Here is a 22,467-nt window from a genome sequence, read left to right as displayed (position 1 = left end):
GTGCCAAGTGACAGCTAATGTGTGCAAGAGTATATACATGAAATAGTTAAAGGTGATAAAAAATGTTGTGGTCTGAACAGCTGCTCATGAAGCAAATATCCAAAAAAGCGATTATCATCATTATTTTGAGTCTTGTGAAAATTAATTATTATTGGTGCACATGCACGTGATATAAAATCTGTCAGGTTAAAAAGACATATAAGTGGATCCATATTACAAAATATAAACTCTGGCTGCCTTTTGTTCCTTTCTCTTTCATCATGATCCCACACTGCTTCAATAGTGTTGACGTCTGACTCTGGGGAGGCCAGTCAATGACTGATAGTGTTCTATTGTGTGTTTTTCTTTATCCAGGTATGCGTTCACTGTGTTGTCGGTGTGTTTGAGATCACTTTCATACGAGCTTGAAGGATAAACCGCCCGCAGGGGCGTGCTGGGTGTTAAGTTTTATATATATATATATCTATATATATATATATATATATATATATATATATATATATATATATATATATATATATATATATATATATATATATATATATATATATATATATATAAATTGTTTTTAAGCCTGCCACGTCTTCTTTTGTCTTTTCTCCTCCACTTGCCCTATATCTTCAGTTTTTTTAAGGACACACTGTACACCGTGCTCAGATATGCCAAGGTTTCAGCTAATAGCTCTTTTGGAATTACCTAATCACTGCAAAAATTCTATTTTATGCCTGTCAAACTGTGTTATCTTTTGCCTTGTTTGCAGATTCATTCAACATTCAGCATTCTTTTGAAAATGGCCAGGTATAAGAAAGTCTGGCCGCTTGGAAGCAAAATATAAAGAAATAAGGTGTGGCTCAAGGATTTTGCACACTACTGTCTGTTGGCTTGTTTAGAAATAAATTGCTTGGGCAGCTACGATATTAACTTACAAAATATTCCACATTCTTCTCACAAGTATAGTATAATATTGTTTTCTCTCAGATCATTTTCTGTACTACTTTTAGTTGCATGGTTGTGCACTGTTTTGTTTCTTGTATCACGCTTGAGTGTAAAAAGCCTTTAACGCCTTTTCCCATTGTTCTCCACTGCTGATTACTGAATAAATAGCTTTTAATCAAGTGTGGGGTGGGGGTTTAAAGAGGTATTACGCAAACAATAAAAATACCCACTGGTGCAATACTTGTGATAAACGCTAGGGGGAAGCAAAAAGCAGATGTGACTGTTGAGCCTGCTAGAAATAAATAAACAGAGGAAGTGTGTTGTTTACGCCTACTCTGGGTTCAAGATGGCTACTGGAGACAACAGCGGCAGGCCTCCTTGCCTCAGTTTCTCTGGTCCGGGTCCTTTGGGAAACAGCCAACCCAGCAACAGTGTTTTCTCCATGCCCGCATCCAACGGCGGAGGGGTCGGTGCAGCTGGGGGGCCGCAGGGAGCCGCGAGGCGGCCCAACCCGCAGCTTGGGCCTGGAGGGGGAGACGGCAACGGTGTTTCGACCGGAACTCAACCGACTGCGCAGAACTCCCTGCAGCAGCCCGTTGCGGCAGGTGCTGCGGCAGCCGGAGCAATGGCCTCTCCGGCGTCCAACATGGCAAGCACCGCGGCGTCAAACGCCTCTCCGGCGGCGGCACCGACGGCCACTCCGGCGGCCGCCTCCGTGCTGGTGTACCGAGAGCCAGTGTACAACTGGCAGGCAACGAAGAGCACCGTGAAAGAGAGGTTCGCTTTCCTCTTCAACAACGAGGTGCTCAGTGACGTTCATTTTTTAGTGGGCAAGGGGATGGGAGTTCAAAGGATACCGGCACACAGGTAAGAGGATTAAGTGGGGGGGGAAGAGGCTCTGCAAGCAGCTCTGCAAGCGACTTTATCCCTGCCTCTGTCTCTGCTGCTGTCAGGTTCGTTCTGGCTGTGGGCAGCGCAGTGTTTGATGCCATGTTCAACGGGGGAATGGCGACCACGTCAACGGAGATCGAGCTCCCAGATGTGGAACCAGCTGCCTTTCTGGCCTTGCTAAAGTAAGGAGCCGAGCGTCTTTAACACGACGCTCACCTTAAAGTGGGCGTGGTTTTATACCGATCAGTCACAACATTAAAACCCATGACAGGGATGTGCACCTGACAATGGTACCTGTGAGGTATTGGGATATGTTAGGCTATGGGGGACGGTCAGCACCTGATTGTGGCTTCTCGGAAAGAACAGAAAGTAAGGACATTTGTGTTTGTTTGATTTCTTTCTTTGTCTTATACCGTTGGGGAGCCTTCTTATTTCCCTTTAAGTGGTGCCACGATTGTAAGTTGTGAAAATGCATTTGTGGATTGCAGTGATGGAAAACTTGCCAAATCTGGTCTGGGGCTGAACTCTATCCTCCAAGATGACCGCACTTGCTCCCACAGAGTGGGGTTTATCAGAGACTGCCTCCAGAATTTGGAAGTAAAGAGGATTGAATGGCCGGCCTGCAGCCCTGATCTCAACCCCACTGAACCCTTGTGGGATCAGCCTGGACATGCTGTTCATGCCAGAGTGACCAGCACAACTGCACTGGCTGATATTCACACTCTCACCTCTGCTGCTCAACCCACAAAAGCATCTTCCTTACAAATGTGGAAATAAACAGGCTTTTTTGTGTTTAGTTGATAACTTTGTGTTTAGTTGATAACTTAATTGTTGTAACAATGGTATAAGGATTTTGCCAAGAAGCATTGTTACAACAATTAAGTTATCAACTAAACACAAATTTCCTTACTTTTTTTGCTAAGTTTAGAAAAGTGGGTCGGAGCATCTCCAGCAGGCCTTGGCAGAACTGGGAACCCATAAGATTAAGCAGTGAGTTAGTGACAGGGTCATGAATAACCAAAGGCTCAAGGGGGAGCAAAAACACATAAATCTAAAAATTGCTGTAGTTGCTGGTTATGATAGATTGGTTCATTGCAGCTCATTGAATACTGGTCATAGTGGCCGTGCAGACTCCTGCCCACTGACAATAGCTTAAAGCAGGCATCAGAACTGCATCAGTGGAGGAATGTGACCTCAGTCAATAAACGTGTTGAGGTTAGAAGAAGGTAAGCTGGCAGGTGCAGTGAGCCAGAGCTGTTTGGTGGCAAGATATTGGCCAGGTGCTGTTAATGTTGTGTCTGATCTGCTGCTATTCATAATCGTAATTGAATATTAGGGCATATACACATGCACAGTAACTGTAATGCAATAACATGTGTAATCTGCCATCTTCCTGCAGGTTTCTCTACTCTGATGAAGTCCAGATCGGGCCTGAGACGGTGATGACCACACTCTATACGGCAAAGAAGTATGCAGTTCCAGCCCTGGAGGCTCACTGTGTGGAGTTCCTGAAGAAGAACCTCAGAGCAGACAATGCTTTCATGCTGCTGACACAGGTATGCCTTTGAAAAATGGCTCCACCTTTTGGCTTTTGAGTGCGATACTGTATTTTCAGCATTCCTGTGCAGAGCATGTGTTAACGATTTAGTCCATCTTATTGAACTTCAAGTTACACATGTCTAAGCATAAACTACGCTACAACCCTTTGCAGATTGCAGCTGTCATCTTAAACCTTTAACTTATCTGTGTATTCAAAATAATTTGTAATTTCAGGCACGGTTGTTTGATGAGCCACAGCTTGCAAGCCTCTGCTTGGAAAATATTGACAAGAACACTGGAGACGCGCTTGCCGCTGAAGGCTTCACAGACATAGATCTGGGTAATTTGTCTTTGTTATTGTGAGCGCCATTGTGTCCAAGTTTTGTATTTCAGAGTAACAGTGTAATATTTTTTTGTCATCCTTTTCTTCTCTAGACACACTGGTGGCAGTTTTGGAGAGAGATACTCTGGGAGTGAGGGAGGTGCGTTTGTTTAGTGCTGCAGTTCGTTGGGCCGAGGCCGAGGCGCACAGGCAGCAGTTGCAGCCAACGCCCGAAAACAAGCGTAAAGTCCTGGGAAAAGCTCTCACACTCATCCGGTTCCCTCTCATGACCATCGAAGAGTTTGCTGCAGGTGGATGGGAACATTTTTAATCAGTTTTTTAAGAAGCATTTCCCTCTCCTATAAACACACACTGTGATTTAATCTTTGATGTGTGTCCTCGGGTTGCATCCCTTTCCCTCCAGGTCCAGCACAGTCCAGTATCCTGACTGACCGGGAGGTGGTGAGTCTCTTCCTGCACTTCACAGTCAACCCGAAGCCACACGTAGATTTCATTGACCGCCCTCGCTGCTGCCTCCGCGGAAAGGAGTGCAGCATCACACGTTTTGGTCAGGTGGAGAGCCGCTGGGGCTACAGCGGCACAAGTGACCGCATACGGTGAGTCAGGAGCGTTTTAAAACCATAACTATAGATTCTGTCTTTTTACGAAAAAAGTAAAATATGAAAATATGGCGTCGTGTATAAATATGACAAGTAATTCAATAAAAGGTTAATAAGGTGAATGAGTGAAAGTATTAAAAATACTATTAAAGTATTTTTCAAAATACAAAATCAGTCAAGACTACATAATTAAAAAAAAAAGACTTTTTAAAAAATTACTTTTTCCATCCAATGCCATTAACTCAACATCCTCATTGACAGTATAATCAAATTCACCATGTTCTTTGAAAAAAATGATAAGAAGTTTATTGAAATGAGGCCTGGATGTAACTAATAATACTAACAGTGGTCGTACGGCCTCAGTTTGATGAGCTTTTTCTATAATCACATGCAGTACTGGCTAGAAAACTAAAGAAGGAACATGTTTATATTCTATATATTTGTTTTGTTTTGTTTTTTTGTTATTCACAGGTTCTCTGTAAACAGAAGGATATTCGTGGTTGGTTTTGGGCTATATGGCTCAATACACGGACCCACAGATTATCAAGTCAACATACAGGTATGGTCTTTAAAACCTTTCTCTCTAAACATATTCTTGTTGGTTTTCCTCCTTGGTGTGAATATGATAATCGCAGTTGCGTATGGCCCAAAAAATCTGCACCCTTTAGAGACCCTTTGGAAAAAGAGGAACCCTTGAACTGGTTCAAAAGGAACCCCAGGGTAGTTTTTGGTGGTGATAATGTGATCAAACCTCAATCCAACCCAACTACCTGGTGTACCCTGCAAGTTCAGCTAGATGCCTTCTTGTAGCCTGGGATGCTTTATATTCTGGGATGCAGCACAGTGCACAAACTGTAGCAGCTAGCCAGAGAATGAACTGAGGCCTCACTTGGAGTTGGAGACTTTTATCCATTGGTTCAGAGCACATCATCTTCTTCCCGTGTTTATTTTTGTTAATTGCATCTCAGGCAATAAGTAGACCGAACAGTCTCACGTGGTTTGTAATGATGCATTTTGGTCCGCTTGGAGTTTTCTCTTCGGGAAAAGAAATCACACCATTTGGTAAAAACTGCAAAGTCCTCATCAACTGATTCATAGCACAGTAAACAAGCAGTTATTGTGAAAAGCTTTTCTGTCTGGTTGTAATGGAGGTGGTATATGCATTTTCCAGATCATTCACACAGACAGTAACACAGTGCTGGGGCAGAACGACACAGGCTTCAGCTGTGATGGCTCAGCAAACACCTTCAGAGTCATGTTCAAAGAGCCAGTGGAGATCCTACCCAATGTCAACTACACTGCCTGTGCCACACTCAAGGTATGTAATGTCAAAAACATTTAATACTTGAAGCAGGAAAGCATAAGTACTGCACTGTTCAGCATATTTTTCTAATTTGTTTAATTTTTTACATTTTGACCAGGACATGTCCTTCACTGTACGTATATAACAAATATGTAGGACTGCTTTCCTGCATTTGCTCAGTATGTCATTTAATACTTTTAGGCTGGACAACTGCAATTCATTACTATCAGGCTGTCCTAGAAACTCCTTGAAAAGTCTTCAGTGTTTGATCCAAAATGCTGCAACCAGACTGCTGACACGGACTAGAAAGAGAAAGCGTATTTTTCCCATACAATCTTCTATTCATTGGCTCTTCACACCATATAATTAGGGCTGACCCTGAATCATTTAATCATTAGTTATTATCAATGTCTGGCTCTCTCTCTCCTTTGGTGTTTTTTCCTCTCTTTCCCTCCCATCACCCCCAACCAGTCATGGCAGATGGCTGCCCCTCCCTGAGCCTGGTTTCTTCCTGTTAAAGGGGAGTTTTTTCCTTCCCGTTGTTGCCAGGTGCTTGCTCATAGGGAGTTGTTTGATTGTTGGGCTTTTCTTTATTCCCTGTTGTTGTGATTTGGCACTATATGTGAATAAAACTGAGTTTAATTTTCTGTCTTACAGGGTCCAGACTCTCATTATGGCACTAAGGGAATGCGAAAGGTAACTCACGAGTCGTCATCCACTGGCACAAAGACATGTTTCACCTTCTGCTACGCAGCAGGCAACAACAATGGAACCTCCGTAGAGGACGGACAGATTCCCGAGGTCATCTTCTACACATAGTCACCTCAGACATTGCAACAATCTTCCATCAAATGTGACAACCGTGACACCAGCGAGCGCAGGGCCGCACCTCAGCAGCTGTACTGGGGACTAATCTGTCAGACTTCATACTGCTCCCTCCATATCGCGCACAACTGTTGGCAACATGGGAAGGCAAACAACCTGGAAGCGTTGTAGGTCACTACATGGGTCAAAGCTTGTCATTTGAGATGTCTTTCTCCTTCTCAGTGGCTTTCCTTTATCCCATTGTGTTATATTGACACCAGCCTCTGAAATTGACTGGAACCGACTCCACTTAGAAACAAGAGGGAAGGAGAAGCCTCTCAGATTATTCACAGTATCAGTGTCACTGCTGTGGATTGATAAAGGCTTAAACTGTATGATTCCTCTTTCTGTGCTCCACAGCATTAACACAGAGGAGAGTCTCAACTGTATGAATGTACAGTTTATCAGATTTGCCAAGAAAAGATCCTCATCACTGTTTAGTACAGACTAGAATCCCACATTAGCTGTAACTTCCACATACTGACAGACCTCATAGGCTTTATGAAATCTTGGTAAATTTGAACCAAACTTCATGTTAATCTTAACAATATGGTTAGGGGTAAGAATGATTACTTTTTGGGTTTCTACATACAGTACAATCTGTGATTTCTTGTGTCCTTGCTTGGTAGTTGCCTATATCCAAGATAACCTTGCACTTCTTGGCCTTGCATATGTTAATTTGGTTGTTGTATGGATGCACACTAACTCTTCAGATATGTTTCTTTTATGCTTTGTTTTAAAAAGTGTGGGTGGAACAGCTTTCCCGTCTCTGTATGGAAGTGAGAGGGTTGTATATTAAAGTGGCATTTATTAACATTATATATGTAACTTGAATTGCGCATTGATTAAAGAGTGAAGAAAAAACAATTATCGTCCTTGTATTTTGTCTGCAAAATGGAGAGAACTGGAGAAAATCTTCACCCACAGTGTAAAATATTTGACTCCCCTAGTCTGAAGGAAATAATGTTCACCTGCAACCACAGACAGAACATATATCATCCTCTTAACTACCAGACCTCACTTACTGAAGTCAAATTCAAAGTAAGCAGAGAAAGGAGAAAAAAAAAGTTAGGGGTAAAAAGAAAAAAGTTTTGCTCACTATCTGATAATCATCTGAGTTTTATTAGATCATTGTTTTTGTCAAATTTACATTTAAGACCAAATACATTTTGTTTTCTGGTTTAATCCTAAAGAAATGTTTATATATATATATATATATATATATATATATATATATATAAATAAAAGCAGGAAATAGAGAGAAAATCTGAGAAGCAGCAGAAAAAACCCTCTAGAGCAAAAACAACATTTTAGGAGTCACATTTTCATCATGAGTTGTTTTTATTCATTACATCCACTGAACAAACGTCCATTCCAGTGCGTTTCACTTCTATAACACTTTTATTGTGATTGCCACGCTTTAATCTGGCCATGATCCATATAAATATGCATTATTGCAGCAGTATCACAGTGCACTGTACAGGCCCAACCCGGCAGATACGTAGAAGGAGAAGGGGGACGATGTGAAGGAATAGAAGAAACAAGGAATTGATAATACAGCTGCTTTGATCCAATTGCTCCCCCAAACCCTTGCCCTAGGCACTTGGTGTACTGTAGCTGTGAAATGAAAAAAAGCATCGCTGCTTCCACTAGCCTACAATGGAAGCTTAAGCTTTGTTTCTGCTCCGCGCTCAAAGATGAAACAATTGGTGCGATGTACCTTTAAGCCTGTGCAAAGATTTGAAAGTGCCCACGGGGTAGGGTTTAGAGAATGATTTGGTATTTTCTAATCCGGGGTGAGTGGTTACAATTTGTCCAAGTAGTTGTCGAGGGCAGGTATGCCCTCTTTCAGACCTTTGCGTTTCCTAATTTCAGCGACAACTTGGCAGGGCCTGCTGGCAGGGTCGCTGGGGTCTCCCTGGAGAATCTGCCAGTGATCAAATACGCACTGGGGGAAGGCCTGGCCTCCAGTGTTACTGCGCAGGTCAGCTGTGAACCCTGGAGGTCAGAAAAACAGATAAAAGCATTATTTCAAATAGAATAGCTTCATATACAAAGACAGCAACTCTGTCAGCTGAAACTAAGTTGCTGGATATGCCCTTTACATTTGTCTTAAACATGTTTGTTGAGACATTTACCAAGTTTACCAAGCATGTTTAAGATACCAGACTGAGATGATTTGAAGATGGGTGAGGTGGCCGTAAAGGGATGGACATGGTCAGCAACAATACTCAGGAAGGCTGCGGTGTTTAAATAATACTAAGTTGGTACTAAGGCATCCAAGGTGTGCCAAGAAAATATTCCTCACACCATTACACTATCATCACCACCTCTTCTGCTACTGTAGCCCAGCTGATGTGTTGTGCATTCAGAGATGCTTTTCTGCATATCTTGGCTGTAATGAGTGGTTATTTAAGTTGCCTAACTGGATGTTTTATCTTTTTCACACCATTCTCTGTAAACTCTACAAACGCTTATGCAGGAAAATCCCAGTAGATCAGCAGCTTGTGGTTCCATCTGGACCGAACAACCATGCCACAGTCAAAATCACCTAAATCACCTTTCTTCCTTATTCTGATGCTCAGTTCGAACTTCAGCAGGTTTCTTGACCATGTCTACAAGCCTGAGGATAAGACGCTGCCATGCAACTGATCAGTTGATTCGACAGTTGTGTTGATAAGCTGTTAAACGGTGAGCCCGATAAAAAGGCACGTGAGTGTATATCTTCACAAACATTTCAGAGATCCACTTTAGCTTTTAGACCTCTCCAGTCCCTCTTTTACCTAAGCCCTCCTTTCCAGCTGAGAGTTAAAACCCACCACAAAAGACTGCAAGCAGTATCGACTGAAACTCACCAAAGGATTCGTTGACTGGCAGGTAGGCTTTCACCACAAACATGGGCGTGCCCATCACTTGGGATTCCTCAAAGACATGACCTCGTTTCCTGTTCAACACGCCATAGATCCCACCGACAACCTGCTCTGGGCACTGCATGGACAAGAGGCACGGCCACAGATAGTTACTAAAGTTACTAAAATGTTTTTCCTTTCAGAATATAGAAGAGCTCCAAAAAATTACAAGCCTGTGTTCAAGCAATGTCCAGGCGCCCACTCTAGTCCAAACACCAACCTGAATCTCCACAAGATAAACCGGCTCCATGAGCCGAGGCTGAGCAGTGAGCTGGCAGGCGTACAGGACCCTGCGAGCTGTGGGAATAATTTGTCCTCCCCCGCGATGAATGGCGTCTGCGTGCAGTGTCACATCATGAATGTCAAAGCGAATTGCGCGCATGTTCTCCTCACACAGTGCACCCTGCAGGGCGAGGACAGAGACAGGAGTGTGTGAACGCAAGGTTATAAATAGCTAGCTGTTTTACAGTCTAATAAGAATTTAAAATGCAACACGAGTATGAATTAATTAGCTGCCCACCTCCTTAGTTGCCCACTGGAAACCAGCCACTACGCTGTCCTTGATCTCATTGAGGTATTGAACCCCTTTTGTCATGTCTATCAGCAGGTTGGGCCCAGTTCCATCTGGACCGAAGCACCAGATCTTCCTGGCTTCTGTCACCTCCCACTCATACTTGTCAGCAAGGTAACGTGCACGGGCTTTGAGCTCCTGCCGAGCAGTGACATCCCCTTTCTCGATATCTTCAGCCAGGCCGTCGGGGAACGGACGGGACTTCATGAAGAGACGATTGTGCTTGTTGGGGGACTTGGACAGACACAGCTGGTCGGATTCTTCCGTCACCGTCTCTCTGTAAGACACCACTGGGTCGGATTTCTACAAAGAGGTAAAGAATTGGTCAGGATTGATGGTATGAGCAATACTTCAAAAATATGGGAATAAAATGTATATATATTTTTTATTTTATCTAATTCTAGCCCCACATAATCAGTAAGGCTATGTAAAGCTCTTATGTTTAGCATTTGAAAGCTACTTGTCCTAATTGAGTGGTTGTCAAACTGTGCACAAGCAGAGGAAAAATATTAAATGAAATTAGCAAATAAATATGATTGATGTCTGCAATCACAAGTTTTATTGTGATTAAAAGTGAACCTGGATTATATGTAGTCTCAAGAATGAGAGAGAAAGAAAAGGCAAAATTAAATCAGTCCTAAGGGGTTGGAAAACAAAGCTCGTGCAGAAGTAGCAAAAACTGCAGTTCCTCTAGTCACCACTTGAGGCTGGCTCCAACATCTAGCCAATCCCCTTAGACCAGGGGTAGGCAACTCCAGGCCTTGAGTGCCGGTGCCGAGGAGGTTTTAGATGTGTCCATGATCCATCACAGCTGATTTAAAGGGCTAAATGACTCCTCAGCATTTCTTGAAGTTCTCCAGAGGCCTGGTAATGAACTAATCATTTGATTCAGGTGTGTTAACTGAGGGTGCGATCTAAAACCTGCAGGACACCGGCACTCAAGGCCTGGAGTTGCCTACCCCTGCCTTAGACTAACATGTTAAAATGGTCAACTTTACTGCATTAAAAAGCACATTTATAGCCTGGTTCAAAAAACGGTTCTGGCCTTTATGAAGAGTTACCCCACTTATAACAACTCTGAGTGGGGTGATTATTTTTCTTTAATAACTCATCTACCCTAATAATTGATTTGATAGGCAGCTGGAGCCAGTCAGAGTCCACTAGGCCTCATCCACTACTTCAAGTCATTAAAGTGGACCTCTTCTTTTTAATGGGTTACCTGATTAATATTATTGCTTGCTGTGTGGTACAGACCACCCATCTATTTAAACACAACAGTTTAAATTGTATTCAGGTTTATAGTTCGGATTGTCTGTCGTGAGGCTGCTTTTCATATATGTGACGTAAACAAATCAGTACTTGTAATAGCTATTAATATTAACCTTGCATCAGTGACCTGTCTTGCACCTTGCCAGTAAACCTCTACTCCTTTGCTCACCTTCAGTGGAATGCAGGCGTGGTCCTCCTCCAAGTCCTTCAGGCAGATCTCCAGGTGAAGCTCTCCTGCTCCAGCGATGATGTGCTCCCCGGACTCTTCGATGATGCACTGCACCATGGGGTCTGACTTAGCCAGACGCTTCAAGCCCTCCACTAGCTTGGGCAAGTCAGCAGGATTCTTGGCCTCCACGGCCACTCGGACAACAGGGCTCACGCTGAACTTCATCACTCTCATGTTGTGGGCCTGAAGATGGAATCGATGAGTGATAAGACTAGATTCTTTTAAGGTTTGTTTTATCAGGAAGCCACACCAAATAATGACTCCGTGTTAATAGCTATTGATTCATTTGTCATGCCTCGGTTTTTAAACTAGAGCACACTCTGTGTAGATACAGAACAAAGGGAAAGTGACACGCTACCTGTTCAAAGGTGGTAATAGTTCCAGTCTTAACCAGGAACTGGTCTACTCCAACAAGACCCACGATGTTGCCACAGGGAACATCTTCAATAGGCTCCACATAGCGACCCATCATCAAAATAGTCCTAGATTGACGTGGTGATAAAATAAGAAGGATATAAAAAAAAGAAGAAAGGGGAGTCACACATTCTGAGCTTTTCCTACTATCTTGGACCTGTACTGTGTACAGTTTGTAGATAAACATGCCCACCTCTGGATGGGTTTGATGTAGAGGTCTTCCTTCTTGCCAGGGGTGAAGTTTGGCCCCATGATGCGCACCTTCAGCCCTGTGGACACGCAGCCAGAAAACACACGGCCGAAGGCATAGAAACGACCCTTGTCACTGGTTGGGACCATCTTGGAAATATACATCATCAGTGGGGCCTTAGGATCACAGTTCTTAATACCTGAGAAGAGAGTTTCGAAGTTGTGAATTTACCACAGTCAAAATAAACAGTGATAATTCTTCTAAAGCTACTTAATAATAATACAAATACTTTTAATTGAATTGAGTCACGTGAAGGTGTTCTACTGACCCATGGCAGCCTCGTCATCTCCGGGCCCTTCGTAGAGCAGCTCACAGCGGTATTTCTGCGCAGTGACGGGGGAGGGCAGGTGGATGGTAATCATCTGGAGCAGGGCCTCTCCGGCAGGGAGCCAGCGTCGCATTACAGCCTTCAGCAGGGGCTTCCCCTCCTTCTCTTTGTCCTCTGAGTCAAGTTTGACATCCAGCTTTTCAATTAGCTTGGCTGTCTCTTCTTTTTTGAAATTCATGATGGCATCAAACACCTAAGAGGTCAATGAGAAAAAGGACAAAAAAAAAAAATTAGGGCATTAATCAAAGGCAGTGACTTTTCAGACTCTACTTAAAGTCTAATCATCTTAGTTTGGATCCAGTCACAGTCTGGATCTGAAATGTCTGAAATTTAAGAGCTTTAAATCCCCTTTTAACAATGTTAGAAACATAAAAAATACACAATTTGCTGAAATAAAGCATCTTTAGTACATTCACCTTAAAGATGGGATCCAAAACAAGCTGGCAGAAAGTTCGAGGTAATTTCTGACCATCGGGGCCGGTGGCGGTCTTACTGAATTTTCCAGCACTTGGATCGAAATATCTGGAAAATGCAATGAAATTATTATATAAAAATATGTTGCCTGAATATCACTTGCTGCCCACTGTCTTGTATTAATGCTTAAATTTTAAAGAACCACTAAACACCACCTGAACATTGACACAGAAAAAGGGGTGTGGTCCATGTACAAGCATCCTTCTTAACACATGCAGCACCTCTGATGTACCACACTGTAACCAGAGAGGGCACTGTACGTGCACTCGTGTTCACCTTTCTCCCCACAGTTTCTTCATCATGTCCTCCACTTTCTTGCACCTCTCTGCTGGTCCCAGCTGTGCAACTCCTTTAGCAGCAAACTTAGCCACATACATCTCAGCGAACTGCTTCAAGGTGAAAGCCCATCCGTGGAGGCCCGAGCCAAAGCCAACTGTTCCAATAACAGGGTCAATCTGAGGAATAAATGATAGCATTCATTGTAACTACCCATATATTGAAAGTTTTAGAAGGTATTTTACCAGCGTAAGTATGTATTCACCATAATGTTCCCCATGGGTCCACCCTCATCCTCTCCATAGGTGGAGATAATGACGTTAACGTTCTCCACAATACGCTGGAAGGTCTGATAGAGCTCATCTGGCTCCAGCTGCAGCTCAAGCAGGGCCCGGTCCATCTTGTTCATCATGAGAACCGGCTTTATGCGCTCAGCGATGGCCTGACGCAGTACGGTCTCGGTTTGCACGCACACACCTGTCAGTGGAAACAAACAGGTAAGCCTCAGTGCGTACGAGTGTGTATGTGAGTGACAGGACGAGTGTTTTATGTCTAATTACCTGAGACACAGTCCACCACAACCAGGGCTCCATCAGTTACTCTAAGGGCAGCGGTGACCTCAGAAGAGAAATCAACGTGACCCGGGGAATCGATCAGGTTGATGAGGAAGCCGTTTCCGTCTTTGCTCTGCTTGATAAACGCCAAGTCGTTCTCTCCAAGCTCATAATACATGGAGATGGCCCTGAAAGAGAGTGAGAGAACATAGAAAAACCTTGAGATGTGTTAACTCTGCACTGATAAATTTAACGATTTATGTAAATAAATCTCAAAAACTGCACTCACACGGATGAGTCAGACCATCCTCTAATAAAAGAGACAGCAAAGACTTTCTGCTGCTACTAAGTGTCCTGACTGCATAGATTTGAATTAATATTTGGTGATCTCTGCTGGTGCATTTATTATATACAAACATCCATGTGTAAATCTCTAAAACAGTGTTTTTTAACACCTCTCTAAATTTGGAACAGAGAAACAATTCTGCAAGTCAAATATGGTACTTAACGTGTGTCGATAAAGTATAACACCACGAGCAACTTACAAATAAAACAAGTGCTGTGATTATGAACCAATCAAGTATGAGATGCATGTTCCAATTAAATACACAGCACAGCCCGCCGCCTTTAGAAACGATGTGTACCTTGAGGTTAAAATACATAACACAATTTCATAACAATAATGAACTCAGTATGGCACAAATATTTCTTATTTTGGTAATGTACTTACTATAGCCCTTCTTTTTATCGGACATATATGCCCTACAAACACAACCAAACAGGGAGATCTGACAGCTGAAGGCCAAGTACATCTTCTTTTTGAGTCAAGGTCTTAGTATGATTGATGAGTTATTATGTGTACCCAATATTTCCTGCCAAAGATAGAACAGTATTGATCGCTTCCAATCAGTATATTTGTCTATGACACAGACTATATATAAGGGATGGCCACACTTGCCAGTCGCAACCTGAAATACTCTTTACGTGCTTTATTATTTATTATCCTCAAAGTCAGATAATAATTTTAAAAAAGGAAGATCAAACTGTATAAAATAAGACTTGTGTTTAGAGAACGAGGCCACAAAGTCATCAGGTAAATGTTTCCTGAAGCAGCATTGTCATTTTCTTTTACACTTCTTCACAATCAAACATCTTTTGGAACCAAAGAAGTCGCCCCCTGCTGGCCATTAGAAAGAATGCTGAATTTTAGCTTCACATTTGAGAACCCTAAGCAACACCCATGTCTCTCCTCTGCATTTTTACTCATTGATTAAAGTTTGAGTGTGATGTCAGCGTATAGAAATATCAAAATCAAACCCACACAGATCTGATCAGGCAGATGACGAGAATTTGGGAGGTTGAACGCGTAATAAAAATATTTAAATTAACCAGTACTGTTAGGATAAATTATGAATAGTTCCTGCTACAAACACAAAGCACATACGTAGATTTGATGGTGATGCAGCGCTCCTGCTCGTCTTTGCGTGTGTCTGTGAAGCGGGTTTCTCCGGCACGGGACGATGCAATGATCCCCGCTTTGGATACCAGCGAGTCGGTCAGCGTGGACTTCCCATGATCCACGTGTGCGATCACGGACATGTTTCTGATGTTGGACTTTTTGTCCATGATGGCACGGATCTGATCCACCGTGAAGTTCACCTGGAGGGAGGGTTGGAGATTTAGAAGGGGAGGGGAGCAGGGTGGCTACAGTCATCCATTTCCAACTAGCACAGGCTCATTTTATTCATCATATGCATCTATTTCTGTCCACTACCAGCTCTCCCCAGCCGCTCCGAGAAGAGTTATAAAAAGAAAGACATGTTTGAAACTGAACCCAGGAAGAAGGAGAGTGGACACCGCTTAAAGACTTTACCTCCTGATTTCCAGAATTACTGAGTCACCATTCACCATGTGGCAACTGAGTGGGGGTGAACGCAATGTACCACAATTGCAAGAAAACACGGTCTCTTGATTTTAGACCTTAAACTAAATCTACAGAAAGAGTGTTAACCACTAAGTTTGCTATTTAATGTGTAATATATGAAGAGGGCAGTCCTCTAAGATGACAAGATGACAGTTTGTCTAGCAGTGGGTTGTTAAGACTATATAAAACCATCCCCATAATCCTCTGTAAATAAAAAATATGAAGAAAACAAGGTCCAGTGTCCCTCAAAGCTTTCCTAGCAGAACAAATGTATTCATCAATTCAGAAATATCACACTGGATATATAAATGAACACAACCAAAGACTCTTTTGGTGAAATAATTCATTTTTACATCACCCACTGCTGCAAAACACTCAGATGAAATGCGGTGCAGCTCTCTGAGTGTGACGTAGTGCAGCCTGCCTATATGTAATAACACGTTTCCATCGCTTCTTAAATAAAAAGCAATGACGCAATCTCTTCTAATCAAATGAAAATCTACATTTCCCCCACACACACAAACAGAGCTGATGACATTTACATTAGACATGCCATGGCCATGTGCGTTCCCTCTGTGGGCAGCTGTATTAACGTGATATTTCTGCGGTCATGCCAGAGCAGCGTGATATTAAAGGCTTTGCAGTGGACGTCACAGTGAGAGCTGAGCGGCCCGTGCACTGGAGGCCACAGCCCTGCGTTATCGGCCGGCTGTTGCGCATGTTATAACGGCGCACAAACAGAGCCCTTATCCGATCACATAACACCACCGGGCATCGGCATCCATTTCACGGACCTGACGGGATCCGGTGCGGCTGCAGTCGGAGCCTACAACTCATAACGGTTGTTGGGTGCAGCATTTGACAGCGTGTTTTCCCTCGCTGCTACAAATACATTAAAGGCATCATCTATACATTTAAGGCTCTAGTTTCACTCACCATGTTGTCTGCAGGTCGTGGGTCTTTATGTGCGACGGGTTATTGCCGTAGTCGCTGCCTCTGAGGACAGGCAGTCCCGGTGGTGACAGGAGAGGCGCTGCTGCTGCTGCTGCTGCGGCTGCCGTGTAGCGGTGTCCGGTCAGTGACTGCAGCTGCAGGGGGCGCTGCAGCTCAGCAGCCCGTCACATATCACATGTCCGTGGCGCTTTGCCATGTTATCCTAATACGTCCATGCTGAGTGCGTGTGCGCGTGTGAGTGCCCGGTTGTGTTTGTGAGTGCGTGAGAGTAAGAAGGGCGCACTTCTGTTGACTTAACCATGTATGTTTGTGCCTCCAGCTGCCACGAAAGATCCAAAACTTAAGAACAGGTACTTTTGTACAGTTGATATTTACATTGTTAGAAAGTAACATAATCGAACCAAAATGCACTAAAGTGAAAAGATAAAGTGGTTTGGCAACAGAGATGACCACTTTCTAAAGGAGGTAATACCAACTGAAGCTTTATTCAGTGATTAGTTTCTATGGCTTCAGCTATACAGACAGACAAACCTTTATTGTAATCCAGTCTATACACAAACAGTGTATAGACGCGAAGACACGTTTCCTGTGCAAACGGTGCGGTAAGGTCCATATAAAGGATACAGAATTAATTAAACATAAATATGGATATCAGTATAAATATATACTGCACATTAGATTTCTTTGCGTTAAAGCTTTAACTCAACATTAAAAAAGAGCTTCATTCGAATCACGCATTTCTGTGGTATAGCATTTGATAACATAAGTCCAGATTTTATAGAATTTGTATTGCTATTTGCTGTGTTTTGAGTAAATACTAAATATTTTGTGTATGGTTTTGGAATATCGTTGACACATTGATTGCATTTGAGACTTACCACACTACCACACCTATATATTGTTTTTGGACTTAAAAACTTTTATTTATTTGTTAATTTATGTATGTATTTATTAACAAAAAATACATTTATTTCTTTGTACACACACAAAAAACAAAATTCAATTCAATTCAATTTGTTACAGTGTGTACTGGCCTAATTGTAATCGTAAACATATGAAAATTCCGCAGGATTTCACTGTCAGTGCATCTGTTTAACCACACCGTCTGGTTCACTTCTCATGTATTACTGTTGGTTGTTTGCTTGTATTTCTCTGTATCTTAGCGTGCAGCTGCTTCTGGGCGTGTCAGTGAATGACGTTTAGCAGCACTTGGAGAGTGCGATGCATGCTAGAGCCAATTTCACAGGAAAGCCTTATCCGCAGCAAAAACTGAATGTTTCCTTCCTTTTTTTCCCATGCTCCGCCTCTTCCCCCCCAAACATTTTGATGTACACCTCCGCCTCTGAAATATCGATCCCCGTGGAATAAAGCAGGCCACTGCTAGACAGGGCGCCGTAGCAGTCCTCCACCAGCTGAGGGCAGAGCAGGACAAAACATGTTTGGGAGGTGCCAAGATATGTGGAATGGGACACTGAAATGAAAACTGAGTAATGTAAAGAACACATTTAATCAGTCTGGTGCAATAATAAGTAGCTCTGCCACTGAAACAATCCCTCCCCCTGTGATAACAATTGTTGGGGAGGGGGTATCTTTCTTATTAAACCAGTGGACTGTGCTCTACATGTCCAGAAAGGAAATAACTGAAAAATACATTATTCGTGGGTTTCCCATAATAAGCACATAATGGGCTCTCATGAGAGCAGATGATTATTATCTCTAAAGAAAGCTTTACTCATGAATTTCAGATGAAGATAAAACCACAAAGCAAACGATGCTGCAAGACGATTTCTTTTTTCAATGTTTATTTTTAGTTTTGAGCTTGCATTTATAATTTCTGCTCATAGTCTCTAAATGTAGAAAATCTTTTGTTAAAACTCCCTAAAATACATATCATTAGAAAGTTCTACTTTTTGTCTTCAGAGCACTATAAGAAGCAAAACAAATTTAAATTTAGTGAGCAACAATAAAAGCTCTACACAGCTCCAAAGATTATTCATTGTATAATGCCCTTTTTAACACAAGGGAGTCCAGATATTAAAGTTTGTGGTGACTAAACAAGAACCAGTGGTTTCCATGGTCAGTGCAGCTGATAAAGCTGATATTACTGCAATATCACTGCGCAGTGTGTCACGTTTCCTCCAGCAGGGCTGACCTACTAAAACAGCAACGTTCACAGCAGAAAGAGCGTGCTGTCTGCAGTCGCACAGGCAGTGGTGTGCAGATTACTTCATCTGAAAAACGGTGTCTTTCATCTAATCATCAGATTTATGCAAAAGCTACAGAGGTAGTTTTCATAAACTCAGTGAAGTAGTCTTAAAATTGCAAAACAGTGGAGGACGATATCTTGATTGGCCTTTTAGCAGGAGTCTCTCTGAAGCTTTCGGTGTAGGACGCTGACTGCCACAGTGCAGCTTAAAGTGGAGCATGTCTGGCTTTTTTTTTTCTTTCTTTTTTTTGTCAAACTCCAAACGGTGGGAAATATATTCCCTTTACTAGTCACAGGAGGATTTTACACATTAAGGGAACTGATTTCCAAACTTGGCAGTAGAAAAATGAATAGATAACATTAAATTTAAGAAATAACAAAAACTATCGATGTTATGATATCATATTTTTAAATGTAATACAGTTTTTTCTGAATGCTTAAACCCTAACTGTGATTCCTGTAGCACAATCTCTAAAACTATTCAGACTTATAGCAAAACCACTCACTGAGTTTGCAAAACTAAAAGCACAAAAACTGCTTTGCACTCAGTTTGCAATTTTGTAACACACACTTTGCAAAACTGTAGGCACAATTCACTGCACAACACTCAATTACCAAATTTCCAACACACTCCTAGCAAAAGTATACACATGTATGGCTATCATTAACACTAATTTGCCAACTGTCTGGCACACTTTCACATGTCAAAACTTTCTTAGATAATTAGTTCACTTTGCAATCAGCCTAAGCACTATAATACAGGTAAGCTGTGTGTGCGGAGTACAATGGAGGGAGCAGAAAGAGTGAGAAGTAGAGGAAGCCGAGGAAGAGGACGTGGAGGTGAAGAAGTAGGATGAAGAGGACGACAAGGACAAGGAGGAGCAAGAGGAAGACGAGGAAGGGGGAGAGGAAGATGAGGAGGGGGGAGAGGAAGGGTAGGAAGAGTAAGAAATAGAATTGCTGATGACATCAGAGCTACAATAGTGGACCATGTAATCAACCGTGGAATGACACTGAGGGTAGCTGGCCAACGGGTCCAGCCTAACTCGAGCCGCTACACTGTAGCAAGTACCATAGGGACATCTTGAAATGAGAATCGGTGAGTACAGTCACTTCGCACAAAGACTTGTAGCACTGCCATATGCCAATGAGAAACACACCAATACCATTGATGTAAAAATACTGAAATTGTTACTTTACAGAATTGCTAGATGACCAGATGCTGGGGGCAGAGGAAGCATGTTCACTGCAGACCAAGTAACCCATATAGTCATTATGGCGATTGCAAATAATCCTATACTTGGAAATGAACACTTGTGTTTGTTTTGATGTGTTTGAATAAACACCAGTACTTGAAGTTTGGATCCCTCTATGCTTATGGATCTATGACAGAAGTATGAGCTCAAACTGACATAGCCTACCTTGTGCACAGAGAAAGCAAAAGCCAGATGTGTTTTGTATTCATACCATCAATGTGCAGTTGGCGCATTGTGTGCTTAGTAGATGATGGCTTGTGTGTACTGTTTGATACGGAAACACCATTTTTACGAAGGTGTGAAGAGTTAATCTAGCTGTGTTTGCTTTTGCAAGAGAACTACAATGTTTTGATGATTGGGTGACAGGTTTTCTTATTTGTGTGAAGAGTTTTGCAAAATTAGCCAATAGTTACAAAAAATGTGCTTAAGCAATCAGAAAAAACTGTAATAAACTTATAAACTGATAGAATCCACATGATGTGCCTGCGGATACTGAATTTAGATTTAAAATGAACATTTGGGGTTGTTACCTGAAGATCTTTAGGGAAATCAGAAAGCCAACGAAAAAAAATCTTACATGATTGAAAACAATTCCCAGTTGCATGTGGGCATTCGCTGCAAGCGTAGCGCTGAAGAAGCCAATTACATGACACTTGTAGCTGTGAGAGTGAGGAGAAAGCTGTGGATTATCTCATACTAGTGGCACACATGATGGGAAATTTCAAAAAGCAGACGCTGAGCTGGTACTCCGTTGTAGCTGTAGCTGAAGGCTGTGTTTAATCTTTGTCTCCTAATTGCAGAGTTTATGATTTTACCAATAATGTACAGTCAGCTCCACTAGAGACAGCGGACAAGCGTGTTTCTCCTGTTTGCACACACTAACAATTTCCCAGCTGTAGATATAGAACGATTTTGCTCACATTAGAGCAATTACTGAGCTTCAGATAAGAGCTAATGAAAATGCACTTTGTGGCTGGTTAAATGACCTTGATGTAAGCTTCAAACATGTTTTCAGCCCGTGACTTCACACCCATGGACCTGAAGAAGGCATTTCTTTGATCACTGCAGTAGCTGTGTATTTTTTATATGATTCTTTTGCTCTCCACACATCTTATTGAACACTTTCTTGCCAGGGAATAGGGTGAGCTGTGAGACCATTTCTGTGGAGCTGCAGTCATTGGTACCTGTGCAGGTCATTTCACTGGAAGAGAACTGACCGCATAAAAGTGATTTCATGGTATATTTCATTTTAAAACACCCTAAGGTGTCCAATAGATGTTCTTTTCCTTCACCCTAACCAACCTGCTCTCACATGGAGATATCTGAATATGCATTCACATTGTGATCTAATATGCAATAACAGTTATGTGTACTGAGCAGCAACTTATTCCTGGTATCTAGAGATGTGCTCAAAATGCCCCGGTTAGATAATCACTGCACTCAAAGTACTTTGATACTCTCTAATCTCCAGTTAGAACAACAATAAAGATAGCAGCGCTCTGCTGCCATTTAATTAGGCGTATTCATGAATATGTTGATTTTAAAGCAACTAATATACTTAAGAAGCAAGTCTTTGAAAAACTAAAGTATAGCGGTCATAATGGATTTGTACGGTGGCTTCACTGTGAGCGTTATTTTCTTAAGTAAGAAAGAGTCTAACACAGCAGGATATGCTAATACACCATCCATTTCCATTAGTCTCACCAGAGTGTATTTAAATAACCTTTTTTGGCCTTATACAACAGGGGCTTTTTGACATTTGAATTGTATTTTAGGTCTGGAAATCCAACCTAGCCTGTAAAACAAGCGTCTCCACCAAGCCTGGGAATCAGACACCTCAGGGAATTTGATTTATTCACATTATGCATGCCTGACAAACAAAAGATAAGAAAGATTTGCGTCCTTTCTGCCGTGCCACAGTTTCACTTTCGTTCTTCCCATAAAGTCCCTCTTCACTCTGACTTTTGAACAGCTTAGTAAAGGTAACAAAAAAAAAACATAAATTCAGAACCCAAAGAAAATATCTGGCATCTCTGTCTGCTTCGAGCCATCTGATGAAGGCAAAAATGTCAAATAAAATTATGTGAAGAGAAAGGAAAATGGCTTTGAATTATTTGAGCTACCAGGCTGTGTTCCCTCAAAGGTGTAGCGATGCTTTGAAGTTGATATGGCAATAGGAGGATTGAGCTGATGGTGTTCATTCTTAAAAGAATGCTGACTATTGATTGTGCTTATTCTGCTTTTAGACGGGTGTAATACTAAGTAGCTCTGCCACTGAAACAATCCCTTCCCCTGTGATAACAATGAGATAATCTCTGCCAATGTGCATGTTCCCCTTGTGTAATTGCTGGAAGAACACATTATGTAATATCTTTTGC

The 22,467-nt window shown here is 42.1% G+C and overlaps 2 protein-coding genes across 3 annotated transcripts; one reads left to right on the top strand and one right to left on the bottom strand.

Annotated features, from left to right (window-relative positions):
• Positions 1 to 602: 602 nt before the first annotated feature.
• btbd2b (BTB (POZ) domain containing 2b) lies at positions 603 to 7,342 on the top strand. 2 transcript variants are annotated; one of them, XM_080907936.1, is made up of 10 exons: positions 603 to 844; positions 1,283 to 1,803; positions 1,890 to 2,009; positions 3,227 to 3,383; positions 3,601 to 3,706; positions 3,802 to 3,999; positions 4,113 to 4,305; positions 4,780 to 4,867; positions 5,480 to 5,626; positions 6,269 to 7,342. In XM_080907936.1, exons 2-10 carry the CDS (start codon positions 1,283 to 1,285, stop codon positions 6,428 to 6,430), a joined length of 1,692 nt encoding a protein of 563 aa, XP_080764062.1. In that variant the 5' UTR covers positions 603 to 844; the 3' UTR covers positions 6,431 to 7,342. The 2 variants fall into 2 exon arrangements, with proteins under 2 accessions (XP_080764062.1, XP_080764061.1); XM_080907935.1 differs by lacking the exon at positions 603 to 844 and having other exon boundaries at positions 873 to 1,803.
• A 364-nt stretch (positions 7,343 to 7,706) lies between these two features.
• On the bottom strand, positions 7,707 to 16,746 carry LOC308383844 (elongation factor 2b). Its single transcript, XM_080862002.1, has 14 exons — positions 16,610 to 16,746; positions 15,194 to 15,408; positions 13,756 to 13,937; positions 13,461 to 13,672; positions 13,196 to 13,374; positions 12,862 to 12,967; positions 12,386 to 12,638; positions 12,061 to 12,256; positions 11,812 to 11,935; positions 11,394 to 11,636; positions 9,905 to 10,258; positions 9,605 to 9,787; positions 9,331 to 9,463; positions 7,707 to 8,473 (listed from the first exon to the last, which is right to left on the bottom strand). Exons 1-14 carry the CDS (start codon positions 16,610 to 16,612, stop codon positions 8,280 to 8,282), a joined length of 2,577 nt encoding a protein of 858 aa, XP_080718128.1. The 5' UTR covers positions 16,613 to 16,746; the 3' UTR covers positions 7,707 to 8,279.
• Between the last annotated feature and the right edge of the window lie 5,721 nt (positions 16,747 to 22,467).

This window comes from Rhamphochromis sp. 'chilingali' (genome assembly GCF_963969265.1).
Source record: "Rhamphochromis sp. 'chilingali' genome assembly, chromosome: 16".
NCBI classification, from domain to species: Eukaryota; Metazoa; Chordata; class Actinopteri; order Cichliformes; family Cichlidae; genus Rhamphochromis; species Rhamphochromis sp. 'chilingali'.
This window is presented reverse-complemented; position numbering and strand designations above follow the sequence as displayed.